Below are 20,718 nucleotides of genomic sequence, written 5' to 3'. Positions count from 1 at the left end.
AAAAAAAACATTTTTTTTCGATTTCTCTGAAACGGAGCAAAAACGAGCATATGTCTATAGGACTTTTTTTCTTAGTTTTTTACTCCTCTACACGCTCCCGAAGTTTTGCCATTTAATTTGGAAACACCCTGTATATATAATTAATTCATTGCCGTAATGGTCACCAGTGATCGACACTGAGCTTTCCATTTGTGCTGGATTACGTGGTCCTCGTGGACCAATAAGATTTTTGAAAAGCAGTTTCAAAGGCATTAAAAACTGGTTCTGTTTATATGTGCTCTTAAATGTGTGCAATTTCGCATATATCCAAGTTTTTTAAAAATAATTTTAATTTAAATGATAAAAATGAGGAAGAGAAAATTAATTCTTCGATATGCATTTCCCCCGATGATCAGTTATAATAGAAAGGATTGCTTCGATTTCTACCCAGTTGGCACCAATTAAATTATAACATAACGTCTCTGTTATAATTTCGCATTTAACAACGTAACTGTTATGTATCTGACTGCGATTCATTATTCATTGCGAGTATTGAAAATCTATAATATACGTAAAGTGAACCGTAGATTTCTACAATTAGTACATGCAGCGAATAACAGAACCCCAAGGAATACACAAAAATCAACAAAAAATCAAAATAACTATTTTAATTTTTAAAATCAATAAACAATCAAATTTTATAACCAAAAATCATAATTTTGACTTTCATGATGTCAAAATAAAGTCATTTTGACATTTTTTTACCTCCTCTTGACTTGCTGTGTTTTTTCAGACATAGTCCTGGAGTTATATCGATTTATATTGTTAAGTGCGAAATTATAACATAGATTTTATGTTATTTTTAGTTGGTGTCCACTGGATATCGTATAGCGAAAGTTTTTGATTAGGGTGAAGCGGAGTAATTTGGATAAGTTAATAGAAATTTTCAAATTGTATAAAAGACTGAGATCGCATAATGTATTCAATTAAACATACAAAACATAAATTATTGCACTAATAATAAATGTTTGATTCATTATCAGTCCTCGTTTAACATTTAATGTTAAGGACAGATGACAAATCCGAGGCATGGGAGGCATCCGAGCGACGTTTCCGAACGCAGCCAATATACACTACGCAATCTCAATTTTTTATATAATTTGAAAATTTCTATTAATTTATCCAAATTACCCCGCTTTACCCAACATACGTTTAGTTTTACGTGCGTGCGATATTGCAAGGACGAAATATCGTGACGCGTGATCTCGAATCATCTCGAATCGCGAGGGGGACCAAAGCCGCCGCGGTTGTGATGGTTTGGCCGACAGTGCACAGACGATCAGCTGATCGTGTGGCACATGCTCGCGGCGCTTAACTGACCTAGCCCTACGCGCGCGCGAGTTGCCGCTTACGGCGCTTACGCGCGTAGTACTATGCTGAAACGGTGAATGAGCGGGTGTTTTTCTGTGGCGTTGTGACTCAACGAGAAATATCGACAGACGTCAGACGAGAACGTGTCTCTTTTTGCGATTCTCTTGCACATCTGAACATCTCATCGCAATGAGCACGATCTTATCGTGCACGCGTGTGTATTTTCTTGTCTTAAACGCAATATAGAGAAATATAACGAAATATAGAGAACGTTAATTTTTTGCCTTACGTTCGATGCGTCACGATTTGAAAAGAAACTCTGTCGGAAAGTCAGATATAAAGAACTTCTCTTAACGTCTTCTCGATATTTTCTTTTCGTTTGAAAGGTTCTTGATTTTTACACACGATGGAGAAGGATGATGAAAAAAGAGATGAACAGAACTTTTTCTTAATCCTCTCGATATCTTCTTTCGTTGAAAAAAAATTGTTACAATTTTTTTTATAAAGTAAATAAAAATTCAAACGATAAGAAATTGAGAACGATCAAAGTTGGTAACACGCAGTGCTTTCGCTCTTGAGATCGTCAAATGTTAGAAGACTTTCGCAAACACTTACCGATATTCGGGCGAAGGGCAGGCTTGCGCCACACAGACTAACGACGTCGATTCGTCTTGGGCGACATGTACGACACCGGAGTTTTCGAGTATCACGGGAGGCATTACGCCTCTGTGATCTGTGAAGCAGAATGCAGAAAATTTGGCACGTCACAAACAGCGTTTCCGGTGATGTGCACGATAGTTTCCTTGGAAACTTATCGGCATTATCTAGACTCACCTGCTATCCTAATGTTGGCCATAGAACTAACGACCACTTGTCTCGTGAGACGGTGCATTGTGCGGCATCTGTAGCCGTTCAGCTGGTCGCTGAACTCGAGGCTGTGTACCAGAAGCTCTCCCGTGGGAAGCAGGTGGAACTTGCCATCTACAAAACGTAGCGATCGAAAGCGTCATGAAATGTCAAATGTATCGAAAGACGTCATACGGTATACAAGATGTTCCAGAAAACCTGATACTAAAGTATCTTTGCCATCGACTTTTTTTATAGGCTTATACATTCAATCTTGAAATTCTGACAAAATGACGCAGTGTATTAGCCATTTTTCCGGTAAAAGTAGATTTCGTAAAAATTTATCTGACTACCAAAAAGAATTATCGTAGATTTGGAACAGCTTGTATACATCGTTGATTTGCTGCAACAATGATTAATTAAAAAAATAAAGTTTTCCAAAAAAATGAATTTTAATGTTGTGAAACATTGAAATTTTGTGATATTAATTTTAAAAAATGCAATTTTGGTGTAATAACTGTGATTGTAGAGGAATAAAAGTATATTCTTTAAAGTATCGTAAAATGAGGTCATTCTGTAGTAGCAAAATTCATTGGCGATACATTGATGAAACATTAGTATGCATTGGAGATATATTGGGGGAATATTGCGCTAATGAATTATGCTACTAGGGTTGGCCTAGTCAGAATAAGTTTGATCCAAATTTAAAAAAATGCTTAGATAATACGCATGCCTACACAGCACGTCTTTAAAGACGTCTCTAACTCCGATTTTGATATAGTGTCTGGGCATTACTAAAATTTGGACCGTTTTAAGATATTCTTTTTTTTTCTTTGTTTCGTTCCTTCTTCTGCAAGTAACTAAAAAATGACAATTTTTTTAGATATATCATTGCAGCAAATGAGTCATATGATAATTTGATTATGGATGAGTATTGTTCTTTTTCTGCTTTTTTTCGTTTTGCATTATGTATCAAGGTATTTGCTTTTCACAATCGACTGCAAAATTCTGTAAGCCCGAAACAACACTTCGATAGAGTTTTGCTTGCCGTGCATGAATAATACACGACTTCCTAATCCCGTCGTATTATTCATATTGAATGCGCGCCGGCAATAATTGGGATCAACGTTTCCCAATAAACCGTGTCGGTTATCTTTAACGACTACGATAACGCCACGCCCTACCGGATTATTTTCGGGCACGGCAGCACTCGACTGCACGATAATTACGCTAATTCCGCGGACTCCACCCTTGTCTGATCTACGTGACACAGGGTCGCCGTTTCTGCACGCTTTTCTCTCTTGCCCGAACTAAGCTCGGGGTTTCCTTAGATAAGCCCGACCACAACGCTTAACGACCACAATTATCCTAAACAGTTGCGAAGCCTGTCCTAGAAACTTGAGCCTTTTCGGGATCTATGAATCGCGCTCTACCTGTATGATCGCTATCTCGTATGTTACTTATATATATCGCGCACGAACACAGAGAATACCGAGTAATATATTCGATAAAAATTAAAATTATTCCATCTTTCGAAATACAAAATAGCTAGATTTAAATTTACTCTCTCAATTTCTTGGAGTGAAACTTCGCTCCAAAAGAGTAGGTAAAAATACTGTTACAATTGAAAAAGAGTGAAAATATTTGCATTCTTGAATAAGAGTGATAAATTTTCATTCTAAAAGAATAAAATCTCACTCCAAAAATAGAATGAAAATCTGTCATTCTTATTTAGAGTGTAAATATTTTCACTGTTTTGGATTGAGATTTCACTCTAAGAAATTTAAAGGGTAAATTGAATTGAGTTGCAAGATTTTCGGTTTATTAGAAATTTCTCATTATTAACTAATAGCTAAATAATATCTCGATTAATAGTTTAATGATAAATTTGGTATTTGACGACATTAGAGAGGATTTTCCTTAAATGCTAATGTAGAATAGAGATGAATATATATCCAATAATTGAAAACAAAATATCTCGAAAGAAAATAACTAGCAAAATCTCTTTTGCAACGAATTTTCGTAATTATAGGAAATTGGAATTTTCGAGTTTAATGAGTTTAATGAAAATTGGAGCGATAAGAAAAACTCGATTTCAATTTGTCACAGAATCTGTTATTAAAATATTTCTCGTTGGAATTAGCGCGACAAAAATATACGAGGTTTTATACATACTACACACTTCTGTAATAGTGACAATACTTTTGCATTTATGTACGAAAATGTTTTGCACACGATGTATCTGCACTTTTATGGTCGTGTATAACAACTGTGCATACACTTACGCGGCTGAGTGAGTTCGTTCGTGAGACATTATAGCAGCTAAGAGCGGCAGCTGCGATAAGGCAGCCTTCTGAATAGATTGTCCGCTAAGTCAGGTGGACCGAATGGTCTATGTAGTTTAGATATTACATTCGACGGACCGGAGCCTACATAGTCGGGTGCGCGCGGTTCCATTCACGATAGATGCGACACGCATATGTATTATATATATATGCATATATATATATATATGGAGTATACACGATCCGGGCGCCACGTACATGCAGCGAATTACGTTCTACCTGATACCGACACAATCGCGATCGCAGATACGGCGTAAAAACATCTTTCCATGCAATATGAGATTATTATACTGCATGGAAAGGACGATTTTTGCAAAAATACTTAAAAATTTAGCTAGATATAAATTTGAAAATAATTCTGTTAGACTATTAAAATAATTATACATACAGCACGTTGATTACTAGAATGTCAAAAGCAATGCTTTTTGCAGCATTACTCATTATGCTTGAGCGACCTACATAATTACTTTGATAATCCATCAAAATTGTTTTCTATATTTAATTTTTTCAGATACTTTAGTAAAACCGTTCTTTTCATGCATGGAAAGAACGAGTAATAGTTTAATGATAAATTTAGTTAAAATATCTAAAAATTTAGCTAGATACAGATCTGAAAATTATTTTGTTAAACTGCCAAAATAATTTTCTATATATGAGTATTTTCTGATAATCCAACATAATTATTTTCAGATCTGTATCTAGCTAATTTTTGAGATATTGTAGGTAAAACCGTTCTTTCCATGTGAATGAATATTAGAATGTTGAAATCATTGAAATATCCTTCGCGATTATCGATTTCGATTAAAGTATCTGCAGGTAATGCAGTAATGTTTTTGTAAGCGAAAAAGAATTTATGCATACATCTCCGCATATGATATAGGTATAGGATAACAACTTTTGTTGTAACTAGTATTCTTAGCGACTGCTAATTACAACCGCGTAATCAAATCGCGGCGCGCGGAATGTTTAATTATGTATAACTCTTCTATCTTGCACCCTTATACGCAATTTTCTAGGGCGGACTCGCGTTTACAGCAAATCTGATTAATCTCTGTGAGCTACTAATGAACCCGACAATCCCGACTCGCACATCCCGCACCGCGAGCTGCGGAAGGAGACGCCGCATTATTGTGGATATTAAATTTCAGCATGGGCGTCCGCGGCGGATATTAAATTTTAGTTCTTGTAAGCGACGGCCATAGTGAGTCTCTATATAGCGACTACACTGAAATCGCCTCGTATTGTCACTATATCCATGTTACTCTTTTTTTTCCTTCTATTGCCATCGCACTACTACATCTGTGAAAATCCGCCCGGGATGTTTCCCGAGTTCGTATCAGTCTTTGCAGCCGCGAAAGCCCGGATTAACGAAATTATTTGAAGACCCAGTTGCGTGCGTGCGTGCGCGTGTGTGTATGTGTGTGTAATAGTAAATTTTAAATTAAGAAATATTTAGATACATATTTGTGAAAATAAAAATTATTAACTATATAAGAATGTGAACTAAAATATAAATACGAAATTAAAAATGATAATGAAAACGGAATATGTTTAAATGTTTATTCAGACATATTAATCAATACAATAATGAGATCTCATATTGATCATCATAATAACGAGATGTAGAGAAAGCAAATTTCAATATAACGATAAAATGATATGGAAAATTAACAATAAATTGCTTTTGCATATAATACAGATCTTTTAGAATTTAATTATGTTAAAAGTTACCACAAGTTCTCATCGAAAATCTTTGGCGCTGTAGAATCGCGTCTTGTGCACACGGAATATAAAATAATTGCCAACATGTGTTCCTCGTTGTTTAATCCTTACGTATATATTTCGTTGCGGAATTCATTTTTCGCAAATAATCTTTTTCGCATGAAATGATTTACTTTATTGGGCGAAATCCCTTATACACGTGTGGACAGAAAAGATATGCATTTCGAATTTTTCAATTGGACTTTAGTTAGGCTCTAACGTTGTAACGTACGTGAAATTTTGCGTTTCCATATCACAAAGAAATGTAGTACACACTCGTATGTAGATTTTCGTTATAAACATTTACCTCCTTGCAGCGAGGGATATATATAGGACGAAGGTTCGTGCAGCCAGGATACGACGCGCACCAAATCTTTGACGTAGCTGGGTATGATGCAGCGTAATATTGCAGTGCATCCCCTCGATGCGCCCCCCGTCACCTCCACCTCGACTTTGTATGCCTGAGCCACCACTGCAAACAGCAATAAAATCTCACATAAAGCCATGTGTTCCAGCAATTTAGTACAAATTGCAAAACAATAGCTTACGTAGTAATTTCCGTTCCTACATAAAATTTTCTTTAAAAAAAATGGAAAATTGTTATTCTATAAAAAAAATACTTTCGTATTCTTTTTATAATTGTTACGATAATTAAGATAATTACATATAATAGTTTGTCTCTTGGTTCACAATTGCATTTGATTTTTTAAAGTTCGTTATTTCGTTCTTAAAAAGAAAAAAGTAAGAGTATATAGGCGCTGTAAAAAATTACACGTCGTCATTATGTCGGGCTAACAGCGTAACGAGACAGAGCGAACACCGATTCTGGTGTCTACGTCTGTGTCTCTAATTGCCACTGTAATGAAAAAGCAATCGCAGTTACGCCGACAGTCTCGTTTTCAATTACATCGTCGCCGTCTTGCTACACCGTGAAAGCGCGTTGCCTTGTATACGGGTGTGTATGACACTATGTATATACACACAGAGTGTCGCACACGTCGTTACGTCGTAAACGTCGGGTGAATCTCGACGTCGAGGATGCGTCGAGGCATGAGGCGACGCGAGTGTATAACGAACGTCTCGCTTCTTCTCTCCCACCTTCCTCTTCCTTCTCTATTTCCTTTTTGTGTCCGGCATCGCTCTCTCGCGCACGAGAGGCATCGTACACTCTCTCTTCCGGAGATTTTATTTACGTGAAAATTCCAAGGGCGACGGCCAGCTTCGCCACCGACGGTGCAGTCTGACAGGCCGACGTCGCGACGCCACGACGCGGAGGCTAAAGCTCAGACTACGGCGTTCTGAATTTCTTCTCTATATTCCTTCTCTGTCACCTCGAAGCTTCCAAACCGTGCGAAGACTTTGTCTCGCATTTTTCTCCCTTTCAGCTCCCTGATTCCTGCTTCTCCTGTTTCCACTCGCATGCCGTCATCCCGCTTTCTCGCACGTCTCACAACTCGCATAAGAAATATTGCGTTGAATTATGATATCATCTCTCTCTCACTCGAGGAAGATATTATTAGAGAGGACTTTTATATAAAATACCGTACAATATATATGTAGATATTTTGGAGATGGGTATGTAGAATATATCATATATATGTATAGATGGGAAGAACACAGTACTATTATATTTAAAGAACAAGCATCTTTTCCCTTTAGCAAAATTTTCTGAAATGCATTGTTTTTAAAATATCTCATTTAATATCATTTGCTTGATTTTCTTGATTTTACATGTAAATGTTTTATTGTGTAAAAATTTTGATAATTTTGTTATAATTAAATTTTATATTTATGTTTCTATAATGAAACATGTTTCTATAATGCTTTGTTTCCGAAATATAAATCTCTAATACTTTAACTGATTTACTCTGTATATACAACATAACTTTTGAAATTACTATAACCGTGTTCATAATTTTTGGCGCGAAATCGCATAAAGCACGCCTGCTTCATCGAGCACGCGCGGAAAAGAAATTTCTTCCGTTAAATCGAAAGAGAGAGAAAGAGAGAGAGAGAGAGAGAGAGAGAGAGAGAGAGAGAGAGAGAGAGAGAAAGAACTGAAAGTAAAGTTTTAATTAACGGTCACACGTCCAGGGCAGAACTTTATGGCCGCGAGGGGGTTAGTAGTTGGAAATCCTGAAAGCGTCGGGTCGACCTCGCAGCTGCCACGGATTTGCATTCAGATTGCGTTTTTTTTTAAGAGGTAATTACACTGCGCGACCAGAAAGGAACCTACGCGCATCTCATCTGCATCGGTCGGTGCTCGGCAAGCACTGGTTCGGTTCTAACGCCTGTTTCACACTGATTTTCTCTCGCAATCGGCATTTTCTTCCCATACGAGCAATTAGATTGCGTACGTACATGTTTAAAAGGAATATTTCGTACGGTATAACAATAGTTTTATAGAGAATGGTACAGGTTATAGAAAATATTGTTTCTGTTATTATAACCATTACATGATAATAATCCTGTAATTAAAACTATTACATGATAATAATTCAATCTTAAGATTTTTAATAATTCGTGATAATTTCGTAATGTTTCAAAGAATACAAAATATTTGAGTGGAGAAAGAGTGCCAAACCAAGCCGCACTTTTAGACATTTCTTTAAACAAGAAAAGCGAGATACATCTAATATGTATTTAATTATGAGAACAGACAGATTATCAGAATTATTTTTTTATTTACGTATTTAACTTGCTGTTATTTTAAGCCTAACCGCCAAATATTTCTTAATTAAATATAGAGACATGTCCCGTGTGCAACCAAATTCCTTTACACAAAGCTAACGCGAGGTTTGCGGTTCCCCGAATTGCATTCGGACACAGTGCTGTGCGAGCATTCGCTGTGCGATTACACAGCTCGTGTAAAACCGGCCTATCCGCGATTCCGCGTTTTATCGCTCGCGAGAGACAACTCATGCACCCATCGCAATTACTGTTGACTCGCGCCAAATATCCGCGGCATTCACGTAATCCGCTTAATAGACTTTTCCAATGGTCCAGTGTGCGCGGTGGCCGCGAGCAAAGCTCTAATATGACGGCCATCCCGATTACGCGCTTGCCATTCCTTAAAGGATATCTCGGTAAATAACGGATGTAATTGTGCGGGATGTATATAACGCGATAAAACGTTTGCGAGTTTTTTTGATGATAATAGGACTTGCACAACAAATAGGTAAATTAAAAAGGATTCGACAGAGTAATTTGCTCCACAATGTTATCAATTTTGTTTTAACTTTCCCTTTATTTAAACTTTATTCAATGTATTCTAAATTATATTGTAATTATATTGTACGTAATTATATTAATTGTAAGTTACATTATAAGTTTTATAACTGCATTTTTGCTATTTTATACTTATAGTCATCAGAATTTGAAAATGTTTCTTTTCTAATCTTACAATTAGTAGCATACATCTTTTCAGTAATTATTGAACAGTTTATTAACTTTTGTCGAATACCCGACAAATAAAAAACTTAGGATTCTAATCAAAATGTAACACTTTGTCTATAATTATTGTGCAGTAACAATGTTCAAAATCTGAACCTATTTTTTGAACATAAACAGAATAATAAATATATTAATGTGGTATTTTAACTAATAATAACCTAATAATACTAGACAATAACTGGGCAAATTGCACATATTTTTATCAGGAAAATTGTTACAACTACTGAATAAATCTTTATCAAGTTTTGTCGACTTTCTATGCAGTATTATCACAACTAATGAGAATACAATAAGACTAGACAGAGTATAACTGGATGAATATCTAGGAAAACTGCATTCTATACATTTCTACCAGGGAATATGTATTTTGCTTTTCATGCATGGACATAAATTTCGTCTACGAATCTCGCTTACCTGCTCTGACTTGTACGTCGCGACTGAGTACTCTGCCGACGGTATTGCTCGCCACGCATCTATACGCGGCACTGTGAACGTCCTGCCGATAGGCCGCGGCCGGAAACGGCAGGAGTACCAGAGTGCCATTTCTGAGCACTCTTCGTACGCCCGATACATCGTTCACCGGATGCCCATCCGCGGTGGACCAGTCGATGTTAGGCGGTGGACTTCCGGAGGCAGTGCAGTCCAACCAGGCGCCGCTGGAATTGGAGAATTCAATCCTCGACGGCGGTTCCAGCACGAAGCTGGGGCCGCGTAGATGCGCGTCGAAGCCGTGCCCGCCTGCGGACGTTACTACAGCAGCTGCACCTGCACAGAAAAATCACATTCTTTTATGAAGAAATAAATTCGTGATAGAATAATGATTCCTAGAATAATGAACGTTCTATAATCGTGTTTTTTTTTTACACTGAGAAATAGATACTTAAAAAATTAATTATTTGTGGAATACAACGTTTATTTTACTAAAATAAATCTTTATTTAAATACGGCGAAATAAAGTTTTATTCTTAACAAATAAACGACTTATTTATTTATTCATTTATTTTACAATTAACGAGATATATTTCAGAGAAACGCATTTTTTGTCATCACCATCAAATTTTTTTATAATCAATAAATATTAAAGGTAACGTCATATGTAACATTTGCTTGCGAATATTCCGACTCCAAGGAAAACCCTCTTCCGTTAAAGGTACTAGGAAATATTTTATTGCTATTTTTCGAAAATGGCTAAGTAGTGAGTCTTGCGGCTTTACTATAGTACTTTTGTGAGTGCACTACCTATAAAACTTTACTAAATCGGTGATTATACTGCCAAGCTCTCCGTTACTCTCTCTCGCAAGCAAATGTTACATGTGACGTTCTCTTTAATATTTATTGGTTATAAAAAAATTTGACCGTGATGACAAAATATACATGTCTGTGAAATATATCTCATTAATTGTAAAAAGTAAAAAAGATAAATAGTTTATTTGTTAGAGGAATACAATTTTATTTCGCGGTATTTAAATAAAGATTTATTTCAGTAAAATAAACATTATATTCCATAAATAAATTCATTTCAAGAGAATGAATCTCTTTTCGTATATGTTATAAAAATTTATAATTTACCAAAACTTTTTAAAAAACACGGAATATATTGTAGATAGACTTTAAAGTTTTGATCATTTCTTGAATAAAACATTAATGGGGCAGATTCAATTGGACGTAACATATATTCTCAGATAGACTTTATAACGTGATACGCTTCGAACGGTAATATCAGCAGCCTGAGAAAGCAAGGGGTATCCATTGACGACCCAGTTGTATTAGGTGGAAAATAGTTTGACAAGTTCCAAAGTGGATTAATCGACGTGGTTAGTGCGCCTGGCTTCGTCGCCCGGTCGAACGATGCTGCTGCGGTGATGCAACTAATACGCCGGCCAAGTTATTCTCTTCAGAGTGGTGCACGCTCGAGACACCCACTCCTCGGCGTAAATGCTTTGATCGAGGGCGTGAAAGCACGAGTCAGCAACTACCTACTTGCCGGCTCTTGTATCGTTAGCGCGGTTAATAACTCCCCGCCCGCAGGTTGCATCCCCCGTGTCAATGTTACAGCGAAATTTGCGAGCTATAGAAGCCGCGATAAATTTCGGGCCGTTCACCCGCTTAGCCTATGTGGCCTCGTGTTCGCGTTTAAACTTAACTTTCAACTGATATTATGCTGCAACTCGGTTAACATGAGTGCTGTACCGTCATAAACATTTCTTCTAAACAATGTTATAGTTTACGCTCTCCTAAACTTATATAGTTTTCCTTCCACTAACTTTTTATTCATATAATCGATATTACATAGAGGGTATATAATTATATTGCTTTTTCAATTGATATTTAGAATTATGAACGCTAAATTGTTAAATAGAAAAAGTTCTAATAGTTTCTCCTATCTGTTATAAATGAGTATCAATTTTTATTTTGTATTGAAATTTTTAAGATTTTTGCGATTTGGGATCGTTTTTGAAGCCTATCGAATGTATTTTTATATTCTGTGCAAAATTATGTTGTATATGAATAGATTATTGGAAATATAATGATACACGAAACGAACGATTTAGCTGAAATATTTGAAATCTGTATCTAGCTAAAAATTTAGCTTATAGGTACAGATCTAAAATAAATTTGTTATAAACTATCGAAATAATTATGTAGGAAATTGAAGCATAAACAATGTTGCAAAAAATTTTTATATTTTAGTAACTTGAGTATTTTACATGGTTATTTTGATAGTTTAGCAAAATTGTTTTCAGATTTGTATATATTTAACTAATTTTTTAGATCAATTAAGAGAAATAATATTTTCGGTCAACTGCAATATTCGTTTTCACTAATAGTGTTTTCGAATGGAATGGGTTTGAACCTAATCTGGGTCGGATCGATGACGTCACATATTTTACTTTGATTTCTGATTGGACGAGATTATGATACTTTCAAATCAAACATGAGTTAACTGAACCGGGTCGGGTTCAAACCCACTCCACTCGAAAACGTTATATAATATTTCAGCTAAGATCCGCTTTGACTGAGAAAATAGGATTATTTCTTTTAATTTATTTATTTTCGTCCATCTAATTTCGAATTATAAATTTTTAAACTACAGAAAAATCATTCTTTCTATGTAATTATTGTACAATGGTTGTAGTCAATTAAAAGGATTTATATATCTATATATTTTCTATAATTGCACGTACTGTTTTCTGTAAAATCGTTTGGTGATCGCAAGAGAAATACTTCTCTAAACAATAAGTTTAGTAACAAATTTTTGTTATCTACAATAAATCCATATTGCTGTTTTTAAAACGTAACGCTTGTGATTTAAACTGAAAAACTGGAAAACGTCAAGAGGTACAGCTAATTGCGCTGATTTACGATGTCCGAGAGATCGCAGACGGCCGGATAAATGAAATGGTACTCCTTTCTTCCGTCCCGATGTTGCGAGGTGTTTCATGCGCGCATTGTTTGTGACGGGGGCACTGGAATCGGGAAAACGCGAAACTCATAACGACATTCGCGCGGGGCACCCGACGTAACTCGTTTATAACTACGTTCGAGAGGGAAATGCACGCTCGTTCCGGCCGAATTTCGTAATGCCGTCGCGCGCACGTCGCACGCGCGCGGCATACAAAACACGAAGTATGCAAATCCTCGGTGCACGTGAGTGAGAGAGAGAATTGAATCCTCTATCGTGGTGTCCGGCAATTATGCTCGCCGTCACACCAGTCCGCTTCCGGAATTGTGTCTCTCGCGCGCGCTACTTAATTACTAATTCCACGCGAGTATCACACTGGCGTTCTCAGGTGGAATTCCACGCGTTGCCTCATCCAAGCGACATCATGTCGATTTCCGAAGGCGGCCGCCTTAATTGGCAGAAAATTAATTACATGTTATATGTATGTCGTTTCAACGTCGTTAACTAAAAATTAGACGGGCGAGTTATATCGATTGAATTGTCACGCAATGACTTGAATTAACTTTATTTTTATATTTATATTTATCTACCTTGAATTTATTCATGTAGTATATATGGAAAGAATGATTTTGCTAAAATATTTAAAAATTTAGGTAAATACAGACCTGAAAATAATTTTGTTAGAATCAAAATAATTAAGATAAACAATGAAAATTTTACTGGACCGTGCATTTGAAAATTCAACAATAAGAAATAGAAGTAATGGTCGTGTACCAATGCGATGTGTACTAATCTATCATATAAATATTGAATGGTTTTTTTTTAACACCCTGTATAATTATTTTGATAATCTAATAAAATTATTTACAGATCTATATTTCTAGTTAAATTTTTAGATATTTACTCTCTAAATTCTTTGGAAAGGAATCTCACTGTAAAGAGTAAAAATTGAATCAGTCTTGTAAGAAAATGGCTCAATTTTAAATCTTTAAGAGTGAAATTTCACTTTACAGTGAAATTTACTCTGAAAGTTTTAGAGGATAAGCAAAATCTTCTTTCCGTGTATATAAATATACATTTGTATCTATTTTAATTTATATATTTATATATTAAATAATACATTTGTATATTTATATATTGAAAATTTATTTTATATTTGCAGAATTAAATATTTTATTAAAATATTTTCAAGTTTATCCGATTTATCCAAGTATTGATTTCTATGTTTGTCATGATTCCATGGGGATTTTTTGAGATATCTACAAATGTCACTGAGTTTTATTTGCGCGGGTCGGATTCGCGTCAACATCCCACCCTTTATAACGCACCCTCGAAGAAGTTTACCTATCGACATGGAAAATCGAAGAGCCAAAGGAGTCGGCCGCGCCAGGCCGATGAACGCCAGCAAGATTGAATATACCGATCGGTGTTTAAAGTGACTGGCCGTCATGAGAGTGTACGTTTAAAGCGACAGAGATATGGACAGAGCTGAGCAGTGAGTTGGGGGCATAACGGAAGTCGGATACATGAACGGGTGTTGAGATAGAGAACGAAATAGAGAATGAAAATGAAAGCAAGCGAGAGAGACAGAGAAGGAGGATACACAGGTGTCGGTGGGTAATAGCTCCCTATTACCATAACGCTTGGCTAAGCCAGCTAATCGGTTCCGTTTATGCCGACCGGCAAATTATTATTAATCACATTGCGCTCGCGGATTATCGTTTATATGCGTCTATGGCGCGGTGGCATTTGCACTTCGCGCCGGGTGTCACATGGGCTTTTAGTGTCATGTACCTATATATTTATTTGTGCACGCTTTATCTTTTGACGGATTAAAAATTTTTTATATATATATGTATGTGTGTATGTAAATATATACATATTTTAATTATGTTCGTTTAACGCAATTAAAACAACGTTAAAATAGCCTCACTGAAAAACATACGGAAATAATGTATTGAATAAAAGCTGACATTTATATAAGAAAAGATGATAAGTAACGTTTAAGGAATTTAAAGGATTAATATATTCGGATTTTTATAAGTATTATATATATATATATATAGACATCGGGTTATACAAAATTCAGAAAGCTTGGAAAATCCTGTGTGCAATTCAGCATTCTTATCAATAGATATATTATACTGACAAGAATGCTGAATTGCATTTAGGATTTTCCAAACTTTCTGAATTTTGTACGATCAGAATATATTAATTTAAACTGTCGATATAGCTACTTATATCTTTTCTTATATAAATGTCAGCATTTATTCAATATGTTATTTCTACATGTTTTATAGTGACGCTATTTTAACGTTGTTTTAATTGCGTTATATGAATATAATTAAATTATATAATATTACACGGAGATTATTACGATTCAATTATCACAAAAACAACTGATGCGTAATATAGATATATTATTGAATGTATATTTATTTTTATGTGATCATATAAAATAATATATATAATTACACCTTTTTATGCACATACAATAAATAAAATATGATACTATCCAATTTTCATTATTATATATAAATTGAAGCTCATAAAAGAAGTTACTTTTTCTATTTGAATTAAATAATACTAAGTAAAAATCATCCTAGAAGTGTTCAACATAAATAAATGAAGAAAACTACATTCGATCAAGGCGGGTATCTTGGTGACTAATAATATGTGTGTGAATTTTTACAATTTTCAGTTGAGGCAAACTATAAATTGCTGTAAACTGGAAATTGAAAAAATTCACATAAAAATGTTCTTAGGCAATTTGACCGAATATAGCCTTGTTCACTTATGAATATATGAATTAATTGTCATTTGATTATTTTGTCAGCGTTTACACTATTCTGAAATTTTATAACTTTGGAAAATATTTTAAAGTAACTATTAGATACGAGAAATCGTATAGTTTCTTCTTCTTTCGAGGAAGAATTCTTTCGAGATCAGCTTCCAAAATCCAGCACAGGCGGAATTTCTATCATTTGTCCGGACCTTGCTCCCTCGCCACGAGACATTCGAATCGGTAGTTCGGATTCGGGGGGTAAAAGGAGCTCGTGCTACGAACTAGGAATCAATAGGCGGAACAAACTGTGTAGATGGGTAGAGGTCTCCGGTAAGATTAAATTTGCAGACTCTGCCTCTTCGAGTCCTCGACGAGGGGCGAATCTCGGAGAAAAGGTGGAGGGTAACATCAGGACTCGATAAGAGTCCAGAGTCTCGCGACGGCATTTCCTTTTCTCAGGAACCTTCATGTTCTCCTCTTCGTGTCCTCTCTTTCTCTCTCCCCCTCTCGAAAGAGCTCTCGATGTTTACCCTGTCTATCAAGAAGGCAATTATTTGATCCGGCTAGTGAAACGTATTTCTCGAATCCTCCCTTCGTAGTACTTTTCCTTCCGTTCACTAATATTCCAGGATGATTCATCAGAATTTAAAATTCTGTGAATTTATGAATGTTTTTACCTTAATTTGTCTTTTTCAAAAACATGATTCTGTGGGACATTAGTATATTGATGTTATTAAGATGATATGATTTCTTAAGATCACAATGCTATTTGCAAATATTAGCTTACATAAAGTAAAATAAAGTTCCATAAAATATCTGTGAAAGATTTTAAAGATTTAAAAGAGAACGTTAAGAATATAAGAGAAATAGTTCGTTGTTAAAAAGTTCTTAATTATCCAAAACAACTTTTACATACAAATTTACTTGAAAATAATAACAATCATTGATAATAAATTTTTTTGGGGAACAATTCAAAACTTTTTTGACAATCAAGTAATTAGCAGAATCTTAAATTTTGAACGCTGCAGTTGCTAATCAAATATCTCACGTGTTAAAAAAATGAAGTTGCTTTAAAGTGAAAAATCTAGCAGACTGTTCGATTTCCCATTAGGATATAACGGACAGAAGTAACAGAGACTAAAGATAACATTGATACCCGCGGGAAGTCGAGAAGTCGATAAAATCGGTGGTCCAAGATACGAAGAGAGAAAGAGGAAATGATGGAGAAGGGCACGATGGACGAACGAGCCGTTTTGCGAACCACTTATTCCCGTGCAGGTCGAAGACGGCAACAAGTTGAGAAAGTTGTTTAGACGCCTCGGAACGAGACGGAGATCACTTCTCTGAAAAACTATGGCTGTGCAGGGACACACGGGCAATTTTCCAGTTCGTGCGGAAAGTTTCCGCGGCGGGCAACAAGTTGGGAAAGTTTCGCCGTGGTCGTGGATAGCGTCCCCTGGGAGAACGTTTCCGCGGGCCATTTCAAAAACTGTCGAACGACTAATCTTCATGGCTTCTAGCGAGAGAACGCGATGCGAAACTTCGGCCGGGCGACTGGAGTCTGCAACTTTTGCGCGAATTCATCGCGAAAAGTTTGCTGCGGATCGTTTGGCTAAGCGGGTTAGATCGAGCGGGCGACATCTCTGAGGTTCATCCCGCAAGACTGTTTTTATTTTTATCTTATACTAGAATTTCTCTAATAAAGTCAATAGTACACAAAAAATAGGTAAGCAGTAAGCGAATCGGTCAATCACAGTACAGAAATAACACAAATATTAAAGCAAATCCAAAATATTGATTTGTTTATTGTTTATGTCTTACTACTTATACCTTATTGTTTAGGTTTTTCCATAACGCGCATTCTGCAATTGCGTAAGCAGAGTTATAAGTGATTGTAGTTGTAAGAATTGACCAATCACAATCAAATATGAGGAGAATGTGATTGGTCAATTTTTACAACTATTATACAACCAGCGTTTGCCTAGGTAGGTACCTAGATGAAGTTATTTAGATAATTTGAATGAAATAGCTTCGTCTTATCTTTACTAAAATATACATTATCTTCTTCTGTATCACAGATAAAAAAGTGTTATCTGTTTTCAAATTATTTAAATAATTAGATCAATTCAGTTTAGAAAATTGGAGAAAGATAATCATCTAGATAATTTGAAAAAAATAACACTCTTTTATTTTAAATACAGATGAATGTATATTCTAGTAAAAATAAAATGAAACAATTTCATCTAGATTATCTAGATAATTTTATCTAGACACTAGCGAACATTGATTACAACCACTTACAACTAAAGTGTACGCAATCGTAGAATGGGGTCTGAACACAGAGACAAATATGACAGTAATATTTCACTCTGTATTGCAGAATATATAGGAAACGGAGCTTATGATGCACTATAGGACAACATGCGAGTTCAAACCAAACGTAAAGTATAACAGTTATTTGTGAAAGTATGAGTCATAGCAAAATATTTCGTCACTCGAAAAGATACAGTAATAAAATTATTTATAAATTTGTATCATTTAAAAACAAAATGCTAATTGTTGTATGACTAGTTTCGCCATGTTTATCTTATTTAAGATTGTCCTATCGAGAAACAATTCAGAGATTCTTATTTGAGTGAACGCGCGATATATACTACTAGTATCTCTATCCGATACTAGTAGTATATATCGCGCGTTCTTATCAAAGATTGTAGTAAGGTGCTTGCGTACTTCTGCAGGGTAGAGTACGAGGGATATAGGATATAGTTATACATATATGCTTTCTACTATATATATCATTTCTACATTCTACGTGGACATGTTTCCATTTCTCTATGCCATATTTCTTAGACGTCTGGAAAGCACAACTTCTTTGTTTCCTCTCATATGATGTCCATCTACCAACTTTTATCCATCTTTCTTCTGAGGTCTGTACTGCACATTAATTTTGTGTATTTTCTTATAGATTTTCCACCTTTATTTCTTCGTAGGAGGATGGCAGTTTCGTCAATGTAAGATTAACTTTAATCTCGATTCAACTTACTGTTTATTTTTTCTTGTAATTTATACTATATATATATATATATGCTATATATATTATATATAGAAAATTCTCTCTTTAAAACGTATTCTTATTTTTAAACAGTTTATAGTATATTTTTCTCTATAACTCTTCGATACTTGCGAATGAAACGTAAATTTATAATACGTCACCAACAACGTTGTATCGTTCTTGAGGTTTCTCCGTCAGTTGTATTTTTGCTGGAAGGATGCAAGACGGCGTTCGCACCATCCACCCTCGCGTCACTTCGCGCGAGGGGGAGGAGGACGGCTCCCCGGGGATGGTGTCGACTTCGCGAAGGCGTTGGTCCTTTCAATTTCGCGAATAGAAGACGGGCGACGAGGAGAAAGACGGGCGGAGTGATTGTTGGAAATATGAGAGAAACTTTCAACCTCTCGCGCAGCAAGCAAGCTCTAGCAACTCCGCCTCCCTCGCCGTTAAGACGAGCTCGCTTTTTCCACTCTGGCCTTCTCTTGCTCCTCCTCCTCTTTCTCCTCCTCTTCCCCCCTCCCTCCCCCTCCTCCTTTTTCCTCCCTCTTGTCTTCCGGCTCGCATGTAGTCTCCGCAAGTGCTTCGCAGCGTAACTTCTTTGCCATTTTAAAGCGTTCTGAAAGCCCGTTTGAACACAACTGAATTTTTGGAACAAAAACGCGCTTTTCTCTCTCGGCTCTACGCCTAACTCGGTCCAGTTTCCTATTTTTCTCTTCCTCTTCGTTGGCCAAAATTCATTTCACGGCATTCTTTTCTCGTATCTTTCTGCCTCTACATTGTGGCGAGCCGAATATTCGTCAAGACGACCTTCATTTTACTACAGCACAACGCCAGAAATCGTGAAATTATCTCTGCCCGAATAAATTCGTTGGGTTTCCATATGCTGAGATTTAATTTGTATAAAGAAAAGATGAATACAAATGTTAAACTTAAGATGTAATTTATCAAAGAGCGCATTTCGTAACACTCAAATATAACACGAAAAAATTTTCGTAACACGAAAAAATATCAAAGAAAAAAAATTCTTTTATTCTTCTTGATAAAATTGATGTTAATTGTCATTAGATATAATGTTTTATTATAAATACTGATATATTTTGTCACAAATTTTTTGCTCGCATTCTCAAATCCCTCTTTCATAAAACACGTTTTAAGCAATATCAGGAATTAGCAAATTACAAATGGCACGCACTTTTATCGGACACCGAGAGTAAATCCCGGATTTAGTCTGCATCACGAAGATGGGTGGAAAAAAACTCGAGGCACATTTCACGCTTGCAGGAGGTTTGCTTGCACGAGGGAGAAGTCCGTACACGTTCTCTCCGTCTTTTTTCCTATGCCGAAGCGTCGGTCGCGAGAGTGACGATGGTAATGTCGGGATAGTACGAATGCGACGTGAGAGGACCGGGACCGGGGCAGGTGCAAGGATATACGCTTGCCTGGAACAATGAGCGCAATCAATGCTGCACGGCGCCCCTTCGACGTCAATCAAACGGCCAGCGAGTACGCGCCACTACCCCATTGGCCCCGATTGCCTTTTGTCGCCCTTTAGTGTCCGCTATAGCGACTACAGGAGCTAGGAAGGGAAAAGCTGTAGAGAGAGATAGAGATAGAGATAGAGAGAGAAAGAGAGAGAGGGAGAGAGGGGGGGGGGGCACGTAACAGAAAGTACAGGGATGAAACGGAAGTGGTAAATCCGGCGGAGAAGAGAGGGGGGAGATGC

At 36.2% G+C, this 20,718-nt stretch overlaps 1 protein-coding gene across 1 annotated transcript in view; it reads right to left on the bottom strand.

Moving 5' to 3' along the window:
- The window catches only part of Dscam2 (Down syndrome cell adhesion molecule 2), a 120,005-nt gene that overhangs the window by 40,343 nt on the left and 58,944 nt on the right, over window positions 1–20,718 (bottom strand). The window contains exons 2-5 of the mRNA XM_018450434.1: window positions 10,170–10,520; window positions 6,610–6,774; window positions 2,185–2,331; window positions 1,966–2,083 (exon numbers count right to left, since the gene is read on the bottom strand). Coding sequence (XP_018305936.1) covers window positions 1,966–2,083; window positions 2,185–2,331; window positions 6,610–6,774; window positions 10,170–10,520 — 781 coding nt within the window. The remainder of the gene's footprint in view (window positions 1–1,965; window positions 2,084–2,184; window positions 2,332–6,609; window positions 6,775–10,169; window positions 10,521–20,718) is intronic.

The sequence above is a fragment of the Mycetomoellerius zeteki genome, unplaced genomic scaffold (genome assembly GCF_001594055.1).
Source record: "Mycetomoellerius zeteki isolate Tzet28-1 unplaced genomic scaffold, Tzet1.0 scaffold106, whole genome shotgun sequence".
NCBI classification, from domain to species: domain Eukaryota; kingdom Metazoa; phylum Arthropoda; class Insecta; order Hymenoptera; family Formicidae; genus Mycetomoellerius; species Mycetomoellerius zeteki.
Note: the sequence above shows the minus strand (reverse complement) of the source record. Positions and strands in the feature narration are given on the sequence as shown.